The 17,639-nt window shown below is 33.5% G+C and overlaps 1 protein-coding gene across 2 annotated transcripts; it reads left to right on the plus strand.

The window, feature by feature from the left end:
- The first annotated feature begins 1,643 nt into the window (after nucleotides 1-1,643).
- Nucleotides 1,644-10,828, plus strand: LOC106716730 (sodium- and chloride-dependent GABA transporter 1). Of its 2 annotated transcripts, none has more exons than XM_045683682.1 (12): nucleotides 1,644-1,752; nucleotides 4,797-5,051; nucleotides 5,278-5,549; nucleotides 6,568-6,669; nucleotides 6,884-7,055; nucleotides 7,995-8,185; nucleotides 8,381-8,561; nucleotides 8,844-8,968; nucleotides 9,237-9,481; nucleotides 9,747-9,950; nucleotides 10,224-10,391; nucleotides 10,633-10,828. In XM_045683682.1, the coding sequence occupies exons 2-12, from the start codon at nucleotides 4,981-4,983 to the stop codon at nucleotides 10,723-10,725; spliced, it is 1,824 nt and encodes a 607-aa protein (XP_045539638.1). In that variant the 5' UTR covers nucleotides 1,644-1,752; nucleotides 4,797-4,980; the 3' UTR covers nucleotides 10,726-10,828. The 2 variants fall into 2 exon arrangements, with proteins under 2 accessions (XP_045539638.1, XP_045539637.1); XM_045683681.1 differs by lacking the exon at nucleotides 1,644-1,752 and adding an exon at nucleotides 2,686-2,991.
- Nucleotides 10,829-17,639: the final 6,811 nt, after the last annotated feature.

Consider the following 17,639-nt stretch of genomic DNA (forward strand, 5'->3'; position numbering starts at 1 on the left):
TTGACCGAAGAATGGACTACCACTGTACCCACCCTTTTAATATTTATTAGTGTCAAGCGTATATTACGCTATAATATATTTTAAAAATTGCGATATTTTACGATATTAATATTTATTTTTATGTCTTATAAACGTTCGATTACATCAATGTTTATGAGACTCCTGACAGCATCCCCCGGGAGCGAAATTTTCAAGTTCGACATATCGATCCTTTGACCTACTTCTTAATGCAACCGACCTTGTGATACGGGAGTATTTTATAACATAAGTAATATTGCATACAACCAAAAGTATAAAAAGTATAAATATGTATTAAAAAATATATAAGTTGTTCAAACGAATAGCTTTTCTTCGAGATATATTTTAAAAAACACGTTATCGTATTTTAAACTTTTTTATCAAGTATAATTTTTAAATAATAAAAAAAAAATTACATTTCAGTTGTCTATGGTATTTATTCGAATGGCGTTATTGTAATATTCTTTTAAATCTCTGTAATATACATACGATATACGTTGGAGTCATAGCATTCTTAATAAAGAATGTCTTTACTATTTTTAGAAGAGATTATTTGCAAAGCTTTAGCAGTTCAGTATAAACATTAAAATTTTAAAATAAAGGATTTCATTTCGAGTGAATAAATTTTACATCGACGATGATATTGTAAAATGACTCTTATCGTATCTGGTTACGGTTTAAATTGCGTTTTGCTTTATAGATTTAAAGCTACTGCTGTTCTGCAAATTATTTTGCGAGTCTGGGATGTAGATTTTTGGCGGGAAATGATAAGGGGCAGACATGACGCGTGAAATTGTTTATTTGTCTGGTTAAAAATAAATGCAACTTTAAAAAAAGGATTGACGCTTTTTAAGTGAACAAAATCTTTAGTAAATATTTTCTGAATATAATAAAGGTTGTTTAATTTTTCCTTTTAGAAACCATGGAAAGTTGTGTAAAATAATTTCAACAGCATTGTAATTATTACGGCTCTATCAAAAATATCAGCGTACCTTTCTCTCTCCTTGAAAAAAAAAACTGCGTTAGCAATATTACGGTGTTTTGTGGAAACATTTGAACAAAAAACTAAACAGTAATCTCATTTACAATCATCTCAGTACGTATATTAAATCTTGGAAGATTTCTCAGAGGAGGTAAAACGTTTGCGAAAAACTCATAGTAACACAAATTATTGTTTTTGCTCTGGTTGTTTTTCAGTATCGAAACAATTTTTTAAAAACATATTGTCGTCCCTTTCATTCTCTATGAATAAAAAAGGGACAATCATAGTATTTTATTCAGGTTTTTCCGCTGTCAAAACTTGCGACTCTACCGATTACTTAATTACAGGGTGGTATTGAGACCACGCGAAACCAATGAATAGGGAAAAGAGGTGTGCCAAGACCGCGCCAAATGAATTCTGTCTCTGCCTCACTATTGTTTTTTCTTTGGAGACGAAAATGACAACACCATATTAATTATTTTATTGTGGTTATTTAGACTATTTTAAAATAAAGCAATGTAGACACACCCTTTCAAAAAGGTAAATGCAAAAAACAAGTGCAATGTACCGTACGATATCTGCGTAGTTTCAGGGTGACTGCGATTTCGTGGGAAAAGCAAGGGAGGCAGGATGACAGCGCATGCGCGAAAGGATTCCTTTCATCTCTTAGAATTGTCCTTTGTCTCCCGTGGGATGGGCTGGAGAGAGCACGTCACAATACCTAACGGCGTAGTTTACTGGCGGGAAAAAACGTAAGTTATCACTTCATTGACGTTGTAAGCTACGCACTAAAAAGTTTTCAATTTAATAGTAAACAAAGCTTAGTAAAGTAAAGTAAAGCTTAAGTATTTAGAGCTTGAAGTTTCTCTAATCATTATTTATTAGTACGTAGTATTTCAACAGATTAATACTTTTTTTTCAACCTTCGGATTAAGCAAGTAATACTCGATGTCGTTATTAAATTAGTTTTTAACTTTTTCCTCACCATCTCATCATCGGCTTACTATACTTCCCTACTGAAGGGCTTGGAGCTTACCCTAAGTTGGGACTTACTATGCTTGGCAACCACCTTGGCCCAGTGTGGGTTGATGGACTTCAGACATATCCTTGGATATGTTTGCCTTTACCGTAAGAACGTCGGATAAATGTACACATGTAATTCTAAAAACATTGGTACATGGCGGGATTCGAACCCAAGTTTTGCAGATTACAAGTCAAGTATTTAACCTCTGAGCCACCGACGATCCCTCCTCCCTACTTTTGTCTACCCTCTGCAAATTAGAGTTAAGCAGTGGTAGAGAAGTGATTTTCCTTTGGCTTTAAAATGAAAAGGTACTAAAATAGCCCCCTACTACTAGTGTAGTAGAGGCTTGTGTTCCCTGAGTAAATTTCTGTTATGTATTCCGGTGGGATTTAAGAAAACTGACACTGGATTGATTTTTAACCGACATCCAAAAGGAGGCTATGTTTCTGTCATATTTGAAAGATCGGTTCACTAATGTTTGAAATGTATACAACCAAGCTTTGTATCCTAGTCAAATAGAATATTTGTATTAATACATAGTACGTATAGACATTAAACGTAACAATGTCAACCGGGCAAATCATGTGCGTTGTCCCGCGATCGATCCCCTGCTCGCCTTCCGGAGGGTCCAAATTGTCCATCAACTAACCATTCATAAGCTCATAAATTCTTTCTACGGCTGACAGTTGGTCGATTCACATGTATTTCATCCTGTGTAAGGTCTAGCTGCCATGATCCTTGCCACTATCACATTCACGTCCAAGCATGTGGCGCGAGCGCACGCTAACCAAGCTGTCAAACTCGCCGCCATATTGCCCTCGCGTTTGACGTTTGTAGGTTCGTTCGGGAATATTGAAAGTTTCGTTTTAAGCAGTAACTTTTTGTTGTGCGCGTGTCTGTGACAATGGATATTGTGTGTACTGTGCTTTAAATTTTCTAGTGTGTTTGATTGTGTTTTGTTGTATTAGTAAGTGTTTCTATATTTTTATTCTCGGTTAATGCTTTTTATTTCATATGATAAGATATAAAACTACTGATATATGTAAAATAACTGGGCGTACTCGTTGAACTACGGGTACAACGCTTGAATTAAAAACTAATGGGATTGGCAAGAAAATTATAATGAGGTTTACGCATTTCTCTAAATATTTGGCATATTGTGAAAACCTATAATTAATATCTAGATAAGTTACATAGAGTATGCCTACTTGTTTTATACTCGTAGCACAAAATCCAAGGAGAGTCTCTTAAAAAGAACGTCAAAATCATTCAGGCTTATGTTAAACTCTAAACTATTAATGAATTCTTAGAAATTTCCAGACCTCTAGTTTCCCTAGGTCCTGGATCAACGTGTATTATAGTAAAGATAATCTTAAGAAGAATTATAATTTTTCCTTATTGAATAATTTTCTGTAGGCAACTGTAATTTTAAAACTTTGCCATTGATGACCTAGGACTTTTGGTCATTGTCCTTTGTTTCTATCTTGTTTTTTCAATCATTCATTCATTCAATTACAGTTTGTCCATTCATCATCTGCATATTGTTCTGACATCGGTCGTCTATTAGTTATTCTGTTAACAGGATAACAAGCTCACTGGTTATTTGATGATCTAAAATAGTCTAGTCTGGAGCCATTTCTTGTTTAGTTATTATTTTATTTATAGACTTAGTTGAAGATATTGTTGACTTTTCAATTGATAATAAAAATATAGGTCTTAATAGGGAAATGATAGATGATGATATATAATTTTTATGAAAAACTAGCTATTTCCTTTAGTTGTGTTTTCGTCCGCGATTACCTTCCGCTCGCTCGCGATACTGTTATACGGTGTCTAGTGTTTTCCTTTCTATTCTACTCCAAAATGCGATAGCGTGATATTAAAAATCCTTTAACCATACGTAACAATTAATCTTTCAAATGCAGCAAGAATTTTTCGGATCAGTTTAGTTGTTTTTGAGACTAGCACGAACAAACATTACAGTTTTATAATTTAACATGCTGTCGACCAAAATACGTCGGCGCGGAATTAATTAAAAAAAAAATTAGTACCCTATGTGTTCTTCCAGACTATGTTCTACATCTATGCCAAATTTCATCGAGATCCGTTGAGTCGTTCTGGAGATACCTTGTAAAAAACATCCATCCATCCATCCAAACATTCGCATTTATAATATTAGTAAGATTTAAATATTTATTTATTTCATTTGTTGTATTTCAGTGAAATACATATCAAAGTCATTACATGTCTAGATCTAATATCTTAGGGGCTTTATTTGGACTTGAGACGTGATAGAGACAAAAAGATAGTGGTGTCGTAAAATACCTCTCTATAAATTACACCTGTCTCAAGAAGTATATTGAAAGTCTTGGCATTTTAATATGTTACCAATTTATTCTTTCATTTTGTGGGTTTCAAGTGAAGTTAGCATAATTTCGTGTAACGTGTTCACAAATTTAATATCAGATTTGAAAAAAAATACAGGTGTTTCCTTATTAAAAAGATAGTAGGATTTTCAATAATATTTATATAACGAGCTGTCGCCCGCGATTCCGTCCGCTCGGAATTTAAAAAAAAACTTATTAGGTATCCTATGTGTTCTTCCAGACTATGTTTGTCAAATTTCATCGAGATCCGTTGAGCCGTTCTGGAGATACTTTTAAACAAACATCCGTCCATCCATCTAGTTAAACATTCGCATTTATAATATTAGTAAGGTTAGATGCATATCACTGACCAATTTCGAATTAAATATCGTTTTCTCTATTTCAGATTGACCTAGAAACAAAATTTGTTTATTACTGTAAGCTAAAAATGTTAACTTACTTACCTAATAACAATAAGAATTGATAGAGTGCTAGAGATTAGAGTACACAGGGAAACCTAGAGAAAAAGATTGAGTTGTATCACAACGGAGAAATTTTGGAGAGTTAAGAAGAAGAGAATAGAAGTAGAGATGGACACAAAGAATGATGGACACGGTGACGAAATTGAATTAACTGTTCAGGGAGCTAGCAGTAAACCTAGGTAAGACTTAACTTATCCCATAGGTTTTCTGAGAAAAAAAGAACTTAATCAAGCAACCCATGTATCCAGTTTAGATGCTAATTTGGTTAGTCTTGTTTAAATATAATAGTGCAAAAATATTAGGCTACATTTACTCGTTTTATGAAATTATCTCGCCATGTACGGTTCTTAATAAATTTGCATGTAGTGTAAACTTTTCTTAAAATATGTTGCTTTTTTTCAACAGTGAAATGGCTACCAAATCAGATCTACCCGAAAGAGGATCGTGGGGTAGTAAATTGGACTTTATTCTTTCCGTCATCGGATTGGCGATCGGTCTCGGCAACGTCTGGCGCTTTCCATACCTCTGTTACAAGAATGGCGGTGGTGCTTTTCTCATTCCTTACTTCCTTACACTCTTCCTCGCTGGTATACCGATGTTCTTTATGGAACTGGCTATGGGACAGATGCTTACGATTGGTGGATTAGGTGTCTTTAAGATTGCACCAATTTTCAAAGGTAAGTGTTACTTAGATGAAATTCCTTATAATTTTTTTGTCCGATTATTTTATGGCCACATCCACTTTATTCTGGTTGATTTATTTTAAAAATACAGTTTTATGATGGAAACTAACTATCAAGTAATCTGGTGTCAGTTTTAGATCCTTAAATTTAATCTAAAGTTAAAAAATCATAAAGCGATTTAAAAGACTTTGAACTCTAGAAGTTCAGATTCTTAGCGCTGTGAAAAATCTCGTAGTCAATGAATATACATAATACGAAGCACATTACCTTATCTTAAATAGAACTTGAGGTGGAAGGCGTAATGGAAAATCGATATTTGATACATTTTCACTGCTAACGAAATATTTATCTAAAAGCAATAAGGAATAAATTCTATTGAAGTAAAGATACGATCAGTAATAATAACAAAATTGGTTTTTATTTAATTTCACTGCTTCAAATTCACTTAATGCATACTAATTGTTACCAAGAATTTACACAAAGGGAATAGAATTGTCAAAGGAATTTTCCGCATAGGAATTTGTATTATTTTACCAAAGGATTTGGGTAACAATGTTACTTTAAGATTTTATTATTATACTAGCTGTCTCCCGCAACTCTGTCCGAGTGGCATTAAAAAGCATTATAAAAAGCCTATTGCCTATATCTTCCAGACTATTTTCTACAACCGTGTCAAATTTCATCAAGATCCTTTGACCCGTTCTGGTGATAAATTCAAACAGACATCCATCCATCTAGCCATTCAACTATTATAAATTCGCATTTATAATATTACTAGCTTTTACCCGCGACTCCGTCCGCGCGGAATAAAAAATAGAAAACGGGGTAAAAATTATCCTATGTCCGTTTCCTGGATCTAAGCTACCTGCCCACCAATTTTCAGTCAAATCGATTCAGTCGTTCTTGAGTTATAAATAGTGTAACTAACACGACTTTCTTTTATATATATAAATTTAATTGTTGTTTATAATAAATTCGTTGTTCTCTAATATGTAGTATCCATATTATCCAGGTATTGGGTACGCGGCTGCTGTGATGTCATGCTGGATGAACGTGTACTACATAGTGATCCTGGCCTGGGCTATCTTCTACTTCTTCATGTCTATGAGAGCAGGTAATGTCTTTAAATCCTTTGTCAGGTAGATTTCTTACAATGGATGGAGGGGAAAAATCAAACGTGATGTTTAAGTCTACTGTTTCTAAGATGTGTTGTATAGTACATTTCAAATATAATAGACGATCCCGCACGATATTGTGACGTTATAGTTTTTAGCTATGTAAATATTTTCTGTTCTACATTTAATTAATTTTTATGTTCTTTATCTTAGATGTGCCATGGCGGACATGCGACAACTATTGGAACACTGTCACCTGCGTGAACCCCTACGACCGCAAGAACCTCACCTGCTGGTCTACATTCGACATGACTACACTCTGCACCCTCAACGGGAAGAATGTCAGCAAAGCTCTTCTCTCCGACCCTGTGAAAGAATTCTGGGAGTAAGTTAGCAATTTCTTAATTTTATGTATTTTAAAAGTTTTTAATTTCATCTTCATTTGAAACTAAATTTTGCCCGTGACTCCGCGTGGAATTAATAAAAAAACTTAGTAAGTAGTATGCGTTCTCTCAGACTACAATCTACATCCATACCAAATTTCATCGAGATCCGTTTCGCCGTTCATCCATCCATCTATCCAAACATTCGCAATTATAAAAATAAGTAAGAAGTAAGATTGGGATCTTCGTAGAATCACGACAAAGATTGTCTACATTTTGACCAACATTTAGAGGATTCAACTGTTTTCTTTTCTTATATTATTTTTGTAAAATGTGGAGTAATACTTTACATGTTTTTTAATTAAACTTGTTAATAATTTCTTCCCTAAAATAAACAAACAACGTAGCTAAATAAAGCAAGAAAATCAGACTTTAATTAACATCTGTTTAACTTAAAGTTACTTGAAGTTGCTCGTGACAGTTCATTAATAACTTGCTAAGACACAAAATCGATATGCTATTATGCAGCTTTCCACTCAGGTATTGTGCACGTTTATTATATAAAGACGTAATAAAACGGTACTGCTTTGTTTAATGCATTCATTTATTTTCCTTTTTCTATAGAATATTGTGTTTTGTTAGAGTAATGTGATTGAAAACCAAAAAACGTCAATCAATAAGGCTAGGATTTAATTAAGAATAGAGAGTAGAAAGTACCTAAATTCTAAATGGTATTGACGACTATTTGGGGTCCTTAGTGTGTAGGGCTCTTGGACCTCTTACAGCGCACTCCATGGTTGTCAAGCGACGAGCTTAATCGACAGATATCGAGCTGTTCACATGACCATGGCTTAGTGTGTTTAGGGGCGTAGAGCATGGGGGGATTTAGCACCTTATCTCCTAATAGGTCCGCTAATCACATGCTTATTCCTATATGGCAGACGTCGAGCTCTGCAAATCTCCAGCGGTATAGAAAACATCGGTAACATTCGCTGGGAGCTGGCGGGTACCCTGCTGCTGGTGTGGGTTCTCTGCTACTTCTGCATCTGGAAGGGCGTGCGCTGGACTGGCAAAGTTGTCTACTTTACCGCGCTGTTCCCGTATTTCTTACTTACCGTGCTGCTAATCAGAGGTAAACTTAGTACAATTTAAGTAAGATTATTAATATTTTTTCTGCACCATGGAAGTACCAAGGCTACATAACAAACCTTACTAGCTTAAATATAGAGTCGAATTCAGATCGTTTAGTCGAAATTGAAAAAAGAAATCAATCTACATTAACGATTTGTTTTAATGGTTCATTTAATCAATGTTTTATTTTCATCAGGAATCACTTTACCTGGTGCGATGGAAGGTATAAAGTTCTACATAATGCCGAACATGTCTAAACTTCTCGAATCCGAAGTTTGGATCGATGCGGTGACGCAGATCTTCTTCTCCTACGGTCTCGGTCTCGGTACTTTAGTCGCTTTAGGAAGCTACAATAAGTTCACTAATAATGTTTACAAGTAAGTAACTACATAAACTAATTGTATAAGAACTAAATGTTTTTTTGTCCAATGTACACCGACTAGTAACGGACATAATTGATTCAACTTGATATTGAGATTTCTAGCTTACAAAATAAAAAGTTTAGTCTGATTCTGAATATAAGACCTCACTTTATTGCCATAAAGTTTGGAACTTATTAATTTGTACATAAAAGTGATGAAGGCCTCGAGATTAGATTTTTTATTCTTGGTTAGACTCTATTATTAGGGTTGGTTTCTAATTAATGTGTTTGTTCACAGGGATGCTTTAATAGTCTGCTCTGTGAACTCCAGTACGTCAATGTTCGCTGGTTTCGTCATATTCTCAGTGGTAGGGTTCATGGCTCATGAACAACAGAGGCCGGTAGAAGAGGTAGCAGCATCAGGTAAAGTTGTGCAAAAGATTTGAAGATATATACAATACTATCTGTCGCCCGCGACTCCGTCCGCGCGGAATAAGTAGCCTATGTGTTCTTCCAGACTATGTTCTACATCTGTGACAAATTTCATCAAGATCCGTTGAGCCGTTCCGGAGATACCTTCCAACAAACATCTATCCATCCATCCAAAGTTTGTAGCCTAAGACAATCATTGCATTAGTGGGTCGATAGTATGTTTCTGTACAGAAAAACCATAGTTAACATAACATTTCAGGTCCTGGTCTGGCGTTCTTGGCTTACCCATCAGCAGTTCTCCAGCTGCCCGGAGCACCGTTGTGGTCTTGTTTGTTCTTCTTTATGCTCCTCCTCATTGGCTTGGACAGTCAGTTCTGCACCATGGAAGGTTTCATCACCGCTGTCATCGATGAGTGGCCCAAACTCCTCAGGAGGCGCAAGGAAATATTCATCGCGATTACCTGTGTCATCTCTTATTTGGTTGGACTGTCTTGCATTTCTGAGGTGAGTTTTTATCTGGAATTATCATCAGCTGATGTTCTCGTAAATTTCTTTCTTTCAACTTTCTCCATCAAATCTTGCACTTACATTTGATTTCTGTACGTTATTATTTTTATTCGTTTGTATAATGTGTTAAAATTTAACATGATATAGACATTAATGGCAACTTAGTTGTAACTTCTAAAATATCTTTTTAATAATAGTAATACATTTTTGTTATTTAATTTTGAAGTTTTAAATAAAAATTCTCCTTTTTTGTCTCTTTCAGGGTGGCATGTACGTGTTCCAAATCCTCGATTCGTATGCCGTGTCTGGTTTCTGTTTGTTGTTCCTAATCTTCTTCGAATGCGTGTCGATCTCTTGGGCTTTCGGTGTCAATCGTTTCTACGACGGTATCAAAGAGATGATCGGTTACTACCCTACTATTTGGTGGAAGTTCTGCTGGGTTGGATTCACTCCTGCTATCTGCATTGTGAGTATAAATCATTGTATTTTATGATGGTATGTTATAGGTGGTTTTAGTAAGGTTCTAAGAAATTGCGGTATTAAGAGCACCCGAAACTGACGAGCGAATAAGTCATCTACGTAAGAATATGAGAGAGAAATGTGTCAGGACTAAGCTAAATGTCAATACGTAAATTCTGCTAACCTCTCTGAATTACTGGAATGAGATGTTATAAATTTATTTTGATATTGTGCTTCTTAACTCTATAAAATTAAAGTAAATATAACATATCATTTGTAGAGTGTCTTCATCTTCAACTTGGTTCAATGGACTCCCATAAAATACATGAATTACGAGTACCCGTGGTGGTCTCACGCGTTTGGCTGGTTCACCGCACTCTCCTCCATGTTGTGTATCCCGGGGTACATGGTATATCTCTGGCGTGTCACACCCGGCACTAGGATGGAGGTAAGTAGTAGTAAGACATCTGATAGGTCCACAGTGAATTTGTTAGGCCAAAAGGCAAACTCACTTTATTTTTTATTTGCGAGCAGATAGACAGATAAAAAAAATTATGATTAGTTTATCCATATAGTTAAAGCAAATACATTATGTACATGAAATAGGTTTTATGGATACAGACTCTCCAATTTTAGTTGTTTATAGGATACTTGATGATTTATATAACTTGATTTATAATTATTTTCAGAAATTCCATACGATCGTACGTATACCTGAAGATGTACCGGCATTGCGTACTAAAATGCAAGCCGAAGAACAAGCCAAGCATGGGAAAGCTTAAAACCAATTCGTTCAGATCTCTGACAAAAGCGAAATTATACCTACGTAGAGATCTAGTTACATTGAAATACGCACAATTATTATTACGTGCCAAATATATTCAATTAATCTTATTTTATTGTTGATGTTTATTAGTTTTTTTTTTAACATTTAGCTTTAAGATATAGTTAATTTGAGATTTGTAGGCTTTTTTCGGGTGCGTTGCGATGCGTTCATGTTTTTTTTACTATATGTGCTATGTTTTAAGTTTTAAAATTAAGGATATATCGGTCTATGAAAGTTAACTATGTTATTATTGTCTTCCATATACAGTATGCTTTATACTAAAATATAACAAACTTATTTAGAATTAGAAATTTGGTCGTGTTTTTAAAAATATTATTCTAGCAGTTTTTATCACATCCTATAGTTTTTTTCAGATTTAATGGATTAAAAAGCTTTTAAGCTTTTTGCTACTAACACACTAAGAGTTAAATTAAATTAACTGGAAATATATCAACACGGCCATTTTTTTTCTCAAATATAATCTTGATTAAAAAAAACTTTTTTTGAGATATATTTCTCTTTGAAGGATTTAGATTACTATTTAAATTTAAATCAAGTAGGCTTTAAATGTTTATCCTTTCAAAAGTTTTTCAACAAATACTATATTGTCAATATATCGTGACATTTTGAGTATTTTTAAAAAACTTTTATATAACTAATTTTAGTGATAGTAATTAAAAAAAATATATCAATAAAAAACGCATCGGGACGCGTAATTTTTCCTATATTATAGTGTTATTAAATTCCAATATTCTATGAAACGTATAATAAATTTAAATACTTTATATCTTAATCTTTAGAAAATTAAAAAAAATAACAATAATTACAAGTAAATTTTTGATAATCATTATTTAAAATATCTTTGGTTACTTAGCTTTAATGTTTAATTAAAATATTTAAAAATTATTTAATAATTGTTATTAACACAGAGAAAATAGTCATATCCATTTTTAAAATATAAATAAAAAAACATTATTGTGTTCTAAAAGAGACCAATCTGACGAAATATTTTCCAAAAACTTTTAACCAATTTACTGTAGAATTTTACACAAAAATAAATAAATAAAAATTTAAAAAATACAAGCATTTATTAAAAAAATATTTATATCAATATATAAAAAGTGTAACTTCTATAAAAAAATTTATTTTAAATTATATTTTGAATTCTATTATCGATAATAAATTGGAAAATAATTATTATAAAAAAATGTAATCAGTCAATTTTAATAAAATTTTAAAAAATAGTGAACATTCGTAGTATGTTATTATTAATTAATAATTAATAGTTTTTAAGATTATTATATTTAAATGTACTTCAAAGGAGATGAGATAATTGATTTATTTTTAAGTTTAAATGAAATATTTTCTATATATTTAAGTTATTATATTATTTATTGAGATATGAATGTTATTAAAATTATATTCAATTAAATTATTTTAATGATGTATTCAGTTAAAAAAAATATTAAAATATTGTATTAAATTTTGTTTTAAATATATAATATTATGAATGAATCAAGTTTAATAAATATATATGTAGACAAAGGATTCGTTTTACTTCTTTTATTTTTCAGAATTCATCAGAATTTTTATTTTTTTAATATAATACAGGATGTTCTTTAATAATGGCCTAAAAAAATAATACCTCATCTTATTATATTACTAATATTATAAATGCGAATGTTTAGATTTATGGATGGATGGTTGGATGGATGGTTGGATGGATGTTTGTTATTAGGTATCCTCCAGAACCGCTTAACGGATCTCGCTGTAAGGCATACATGTCGAAAATGGTCTGGAAGAAGACACATAGCCTAAGAAATAAGTTTTTTTTAATCCGTTCAGATTGAGTCGCGGTCGACAGCTAGTTTGAAATATACGTTTATATTTGGTAAATGAGATAATTGTAAGATTCAAAAGAAATGTTTTAGAGAAATTATACAATATGGACAGTAAATGTTGTAGAAAGTAACAAAAAAGTGTCTTTTTGGAAATGTTTATGAATTTACGGGATTTACTATAAAATTTGGTTTATTTTAATTCTAAAGTAGATATGTGTGGAATTTCTTTTAACTTTGCTGAAAACGAGCCAAAGAAGGTCGATAAATTTGTACAATTTTGGATTTTCGTTTGTTCTAAGATAACAAAAAAAACTATTACTTTAAAAAATCTATATATATAGTCAGAAAGTCGTGTTAGTTACACTATTTATAACTCAAGATCGGTCGAACTGATTTAGCTGAAAATTGATGGGGAGGTAGCTTAGAACCAGGAATAGGACATAGGATAATTTTTACCCCGTTTTCTATTTTTTATTTCGCGCGGATGGAGTCGCGGGTAAAAGCTAGTAACGTATAATAAACCTACACAACCTTTCGCCCACTAGTTCGTTTCATTGCCTAGTAACCTAAACACTATATGTGTCAAATATTTTCGCAACACTCAAGGCAAACACGTTACATTAAAGGTAATAAGTTACGTAAGACATTGTCCGTTCAGAGATTTACATGTTGTCGCTAATAAGTCCCAAATGTCCGTGTATCTATTTGCTTCTGAGGCTAACTGAATATCTTACTAACAGTAGAATTCCACTGCCATTAATACAAGGTAATATGTATAAATAAGAATGTTTGGATGTAGCGTTCCCAGGCGTCCGGATAAAGCCGGACGCCTGGAAAAGCCTACCTAGGCTTTTTGATTGCGTGTCCGGCCAAAATAAACGGCTTTTGTTAGGCTTTTTACATTTCTCAAACTAGAGTATTAATACTGAGACAAAATCCTAAATAATATAGGGTGTCCGACCTTTCTACCCAAATGTCCGGCCAAACTAGCTGGTCTCTCCGGCCAAACTGGCTGGTCTTTCCGGCTAGTAGGTTTTGCGATCTGGCAACTTTATTGGGATGTATGAATATTACCATTTAAGTCCAAAACGACTGAATGAATCTGAATGAAATTTGGAACAGAAATAGATTACAGTTCATAATGCGCACGCGATACTCAGTTTTTTTTTAAGTCTACGAAAAAGTCACAGACGAGAGCTAATCAATTATCTTACTGGATATATGGATGAATGGATGATTTTAGAAGGTATATGCAGAACGGCTCAATGAATCTCGATGAAATTTGGCACAGATATAGAACATAGTATGGAAGAACACATAAGCTACTTACGAAGTTTTTTATAATTCTCACGGACGGAGTCGCGGGCGATAGCTAGTTACTTTACAAATGATTGAAAAATTCTTGCCCTTTAATTATAAAAGTAGTGTCAATTTATGTTTTGATTCCGAAATAATTAGAGGGCTGACGTTATGTTTGTATTTTACAGATGTTTGGACACTGGAATCTGACGATTATCCATTACTAACTGTCGCCTGGAACTCCGTCCGCGCGAATTTAAAAAAGTTGACAAGAAAAAGAAGTCTATTTGTTCTTCCAGACTATATTCTACATCTACCTATGCCAGATTTCATCGACATCTATTGAGCTGTTCTGTAGATACCTTTAAAGCAGTGTTTCCCAAAGTGGGCGATAACGCCCCCTTGGGAGCGTTTGAAACCTAGGAGGGTGCGATAAGGGGCCCAAAAAATGGGGGGCATCGAAATTAATTAAAGTAATGAAATTGTGGTTTAAGTTTTAGGGCTGAATAAAAATTAGGGGGCCCTGAAATATAATTGATTTTCAAAGGGGGCAGTGAAAGAAATAAGTTTGACTGCTTTAAAGAAACATCCATCCATCAAAACATTCGTATTTATAATATTAGTATATTTATTTATTAATCTTACCTAACATAAAGATGAAACAATCGTCATATGATCAAAGTATAAAAGTGTATTTGTTGAATTAACCGACTTGTGTGTCTTTTTGACCTTGATTTAAGCCGTAATTTGCTATTTGTGATTCCACTCTATGTCTCGTTAGCATGCAATCGATGAATATGAACTACTCGTACGTCCAAACGCATACTAATATACCATGATATTATTATTCCTTGTCACAAGTACTTGTCTGAAATAGGATATGCGTAAGAAGGGGGTAAATTCAGATATGACGGCTGATAGAGATATATGGAGGAGTACATACTGTGACGACCCTACATAGGGATAAGAGCATTAATAATGACAAGTACTTGTCTGAACTTAAACATAAATGTTACTTCTCATTATGACTTTAATAAATCAAATTTCAATCGACCGCGACTTCATCAGCGCAGTAATAAGTTGCCTTTATTATGCCTTCCCGTCAAAATCGGTCAAGACGTTCCGGAGATTACCCCGTACAAATTTGGACTTACGGACAAATCGACAAACATTTTATAAGCTGGATTTTCGTTAAAAGCAACACAAATATATTATGTCCGCGAAATATTTGTTTCCATGTTACGTAAAAAACCTCCAATTTTGATTAAACATTTATTTACTACCTGTCGCCTGCGACTCCCTCCGCTCGGAATTAAAAGAAAAAAACAAATTAGTAGCCTATTGCCCGAATACTGAAACGTCACTTAAATATGTAAGAGCGTCTTAAATTATAAGACCACGCTTAAACTCCAATATGGAATTTTCGTAAGTCAGTTAAAGACGCATCTCAACTTTGATGCCACTCAAGTCGTACCATGCTTAAAGGCCACTCAATATCACATTTCTTATACTGGATCGTCACTCAACGACATTTTGCTGTCAAAAGAACTGTCATGTCGACTTAAGTACGCCAACAATTTAAGAGTGGTCGCGGGCTATCTTAAAAGTGAAAATCTAAGGTGTTAACATGTCTGCTTCATCATAATCATCGCATTCGGACAAATAAAATTCTCATGTCACAATGTTCGTTCCCGTATTCCTCCGAAATGGCTTGACCGATTCTCATGAAATTTTGTGAGCATATTCAGTAGGTCTGAGAATCGGCCAAAATCTATTATTCATACCCCTATAAAGTTTTTTTTAACTGCGCACGAACGGAGTCGCGGGCGACAGCTAGTATTTATATAAAAATGCCGACTGAACGAGAATATATCGAAATCGCAAATTGGTTTGTAGCGACATCTGTCTGCACCCGCTTAAACTGCTTAAAAAGTGTCTTGATGATATTATGATTTATTAAAATTTTATTAATTTAAACTTGTCAAAACATAACGCCAGATGCTTTCCATTCTACAAAAGTTTGGTCAAATTTTTTAATTTTTTTTATTTAAAAATACTTTAAACAGAAAGGATATTTTTTAACATCCTTCTTTGATTTTTGATTATTTCGTATTTTTATTTTAAATTTCTTTACTATTTGGGAATGAACACGTCTTACAACTATGGGTTGTTCAAGCCATGCTGCGTGAAACGGATACGTAAAGTGAATTTTAAGAAAACGTAATCGAGAACAATTATTTTTTATACACTCTTTGACAGAAAACAAAGGATGTTGCCATGACGTAAAAATAATACGTCTACTTACGGAATCACGCGCTTACATGTCTTGATTTGCGTTTGTGTATACTAATTAAATTTTGACGTCTGTTAAATTGTAAGCAATGCTTACGAAAGGAGATATTTAAGTAACGTTTCAGTATTCGGGTATATGTGTTCTTCCAGACTATGTTCTATATATGCCAAATTTCAGCGATATCCATGCAGTCGTACTGGAGATACCTTCAAACAAACATCCATCCATCCATCCATGCAACATTTTCCCAACTGAGAGAATTTTTTCTGAGGTTTTTGTTAACATGCTTAGGTCTAATTTAGATTTGCAAATAACTTTTTGATACATAATACTTGTACGATTTGGCTATCTCTGCTTGTCCATTTTGTTTGTTTATAAATTATACTTAAACTTAAATACACAATGTCGAGATGATCAAGTCTACATCAATAAATATTTTGGCAGTTTTAACATCCAAAAACAAAACGCGAAACAAGTTTTTATTCCTGGAACATGGACATTATGGAGATCTTTTTATTATGTCTGCTGTACAGCGAACTTTAGACATTTGATATATATATATATATATATATATATATATATATATATATACTTTTTTATTGCAACGCATATAATATGGCATATTTTTCAATATCAATTGTAATAAACTATCTTAAATATAATATAAAAGCTAAAATATATCATTAAAAGGAGTCCCTTTAGGCAAGGTTCCGAAGATACTGGCAGCATTCCCCCTTTGAATAGCTAAACTAATTCTTTGAGGTAGCTTTTTTATTTAAATCAGAGATTCCTAAAGTTTTTGATCGTAGACCTCTTAATACACTTCTTTGACACCTGTAAAAATTTGAAAATCATTAATTCATTGCTTTCTAAGACCAAAAACCCTGTATAAAACATATCTCGTCATACCTCTCAAATATCTTTGACAAAATAAACATAACAATCTTACTAATATTATAAACGCGAATTCTTAGATGGATGGATGGATGGATGGATGTTTGTTGTAAGGTATCTCCGGAACAGTTCAACGTATCTTGACGTATGAAACGTATGAAATTTGACACAGATCTAGAAAATAGTCTGAAGGAACATGTAGACTACTTTTTTTGTGGCTGAGCAGTCACTGTTTGTCATGAGGAGGCATTTACAGTTTCACCAGGCTTGAGGTGGCCGGGCGCAGATCGCGCTTAGCCTAAACCTCTTTTAGAGTAACTAAGCTCGAGAGCTCCCTCAGGAGCCTCGGCTCGGGCTGTTACTTCGTTATTATTACCGGATTGGACGTGGACTACTTATTAAGTTATTTTTTTTTTCAATTTTGCGCGGACGGATTCGCCTGCGACATGAAGTATGTCTTATACAAGGATTTTGGTCTCAGAAATAAAAAAATAGACTTTTGACATTGGCACTGCAACGTCGAGATCAGCTTATATTAAAAGA

This window comes from Papilio machaon, chromosome 23 (assembly GCF_912999745.1).
Source record: "Papilio machaon chromosome 23, ilPapMach1.1, whole genome shotgun sequence".
Classification (NCBI taxonomy): domain Eukaryota; kingdom Metazoa; phylum Arthropoda; class Insecta; order Lepidoptera; family Papilionidae; genus Papilio; species Papilio machaon.

Coding starts and splice junctions, on each gene's coding strand:
- LOC106716730 (XM_045683682.1), top strand. CDS start 4,981: ATGGACACAAAGAATGATGGACACGGTGACGAAATTGAATTAACTGTT. Junction 7,056..7,994: donor CCTGTGAAAGAATTCTGGGA/GTAAGTTAGCAA, acceptor CCTATATGGCAG/ACGTCGAGCTCTGCAAATCT. Junction 8,562..8,843: donor TTCACTAATAATGTTTACAA/GTAAGTAACTAC, acceptor GTTTGTTCACAG/GGATGCTTTAATAGTCTGCT.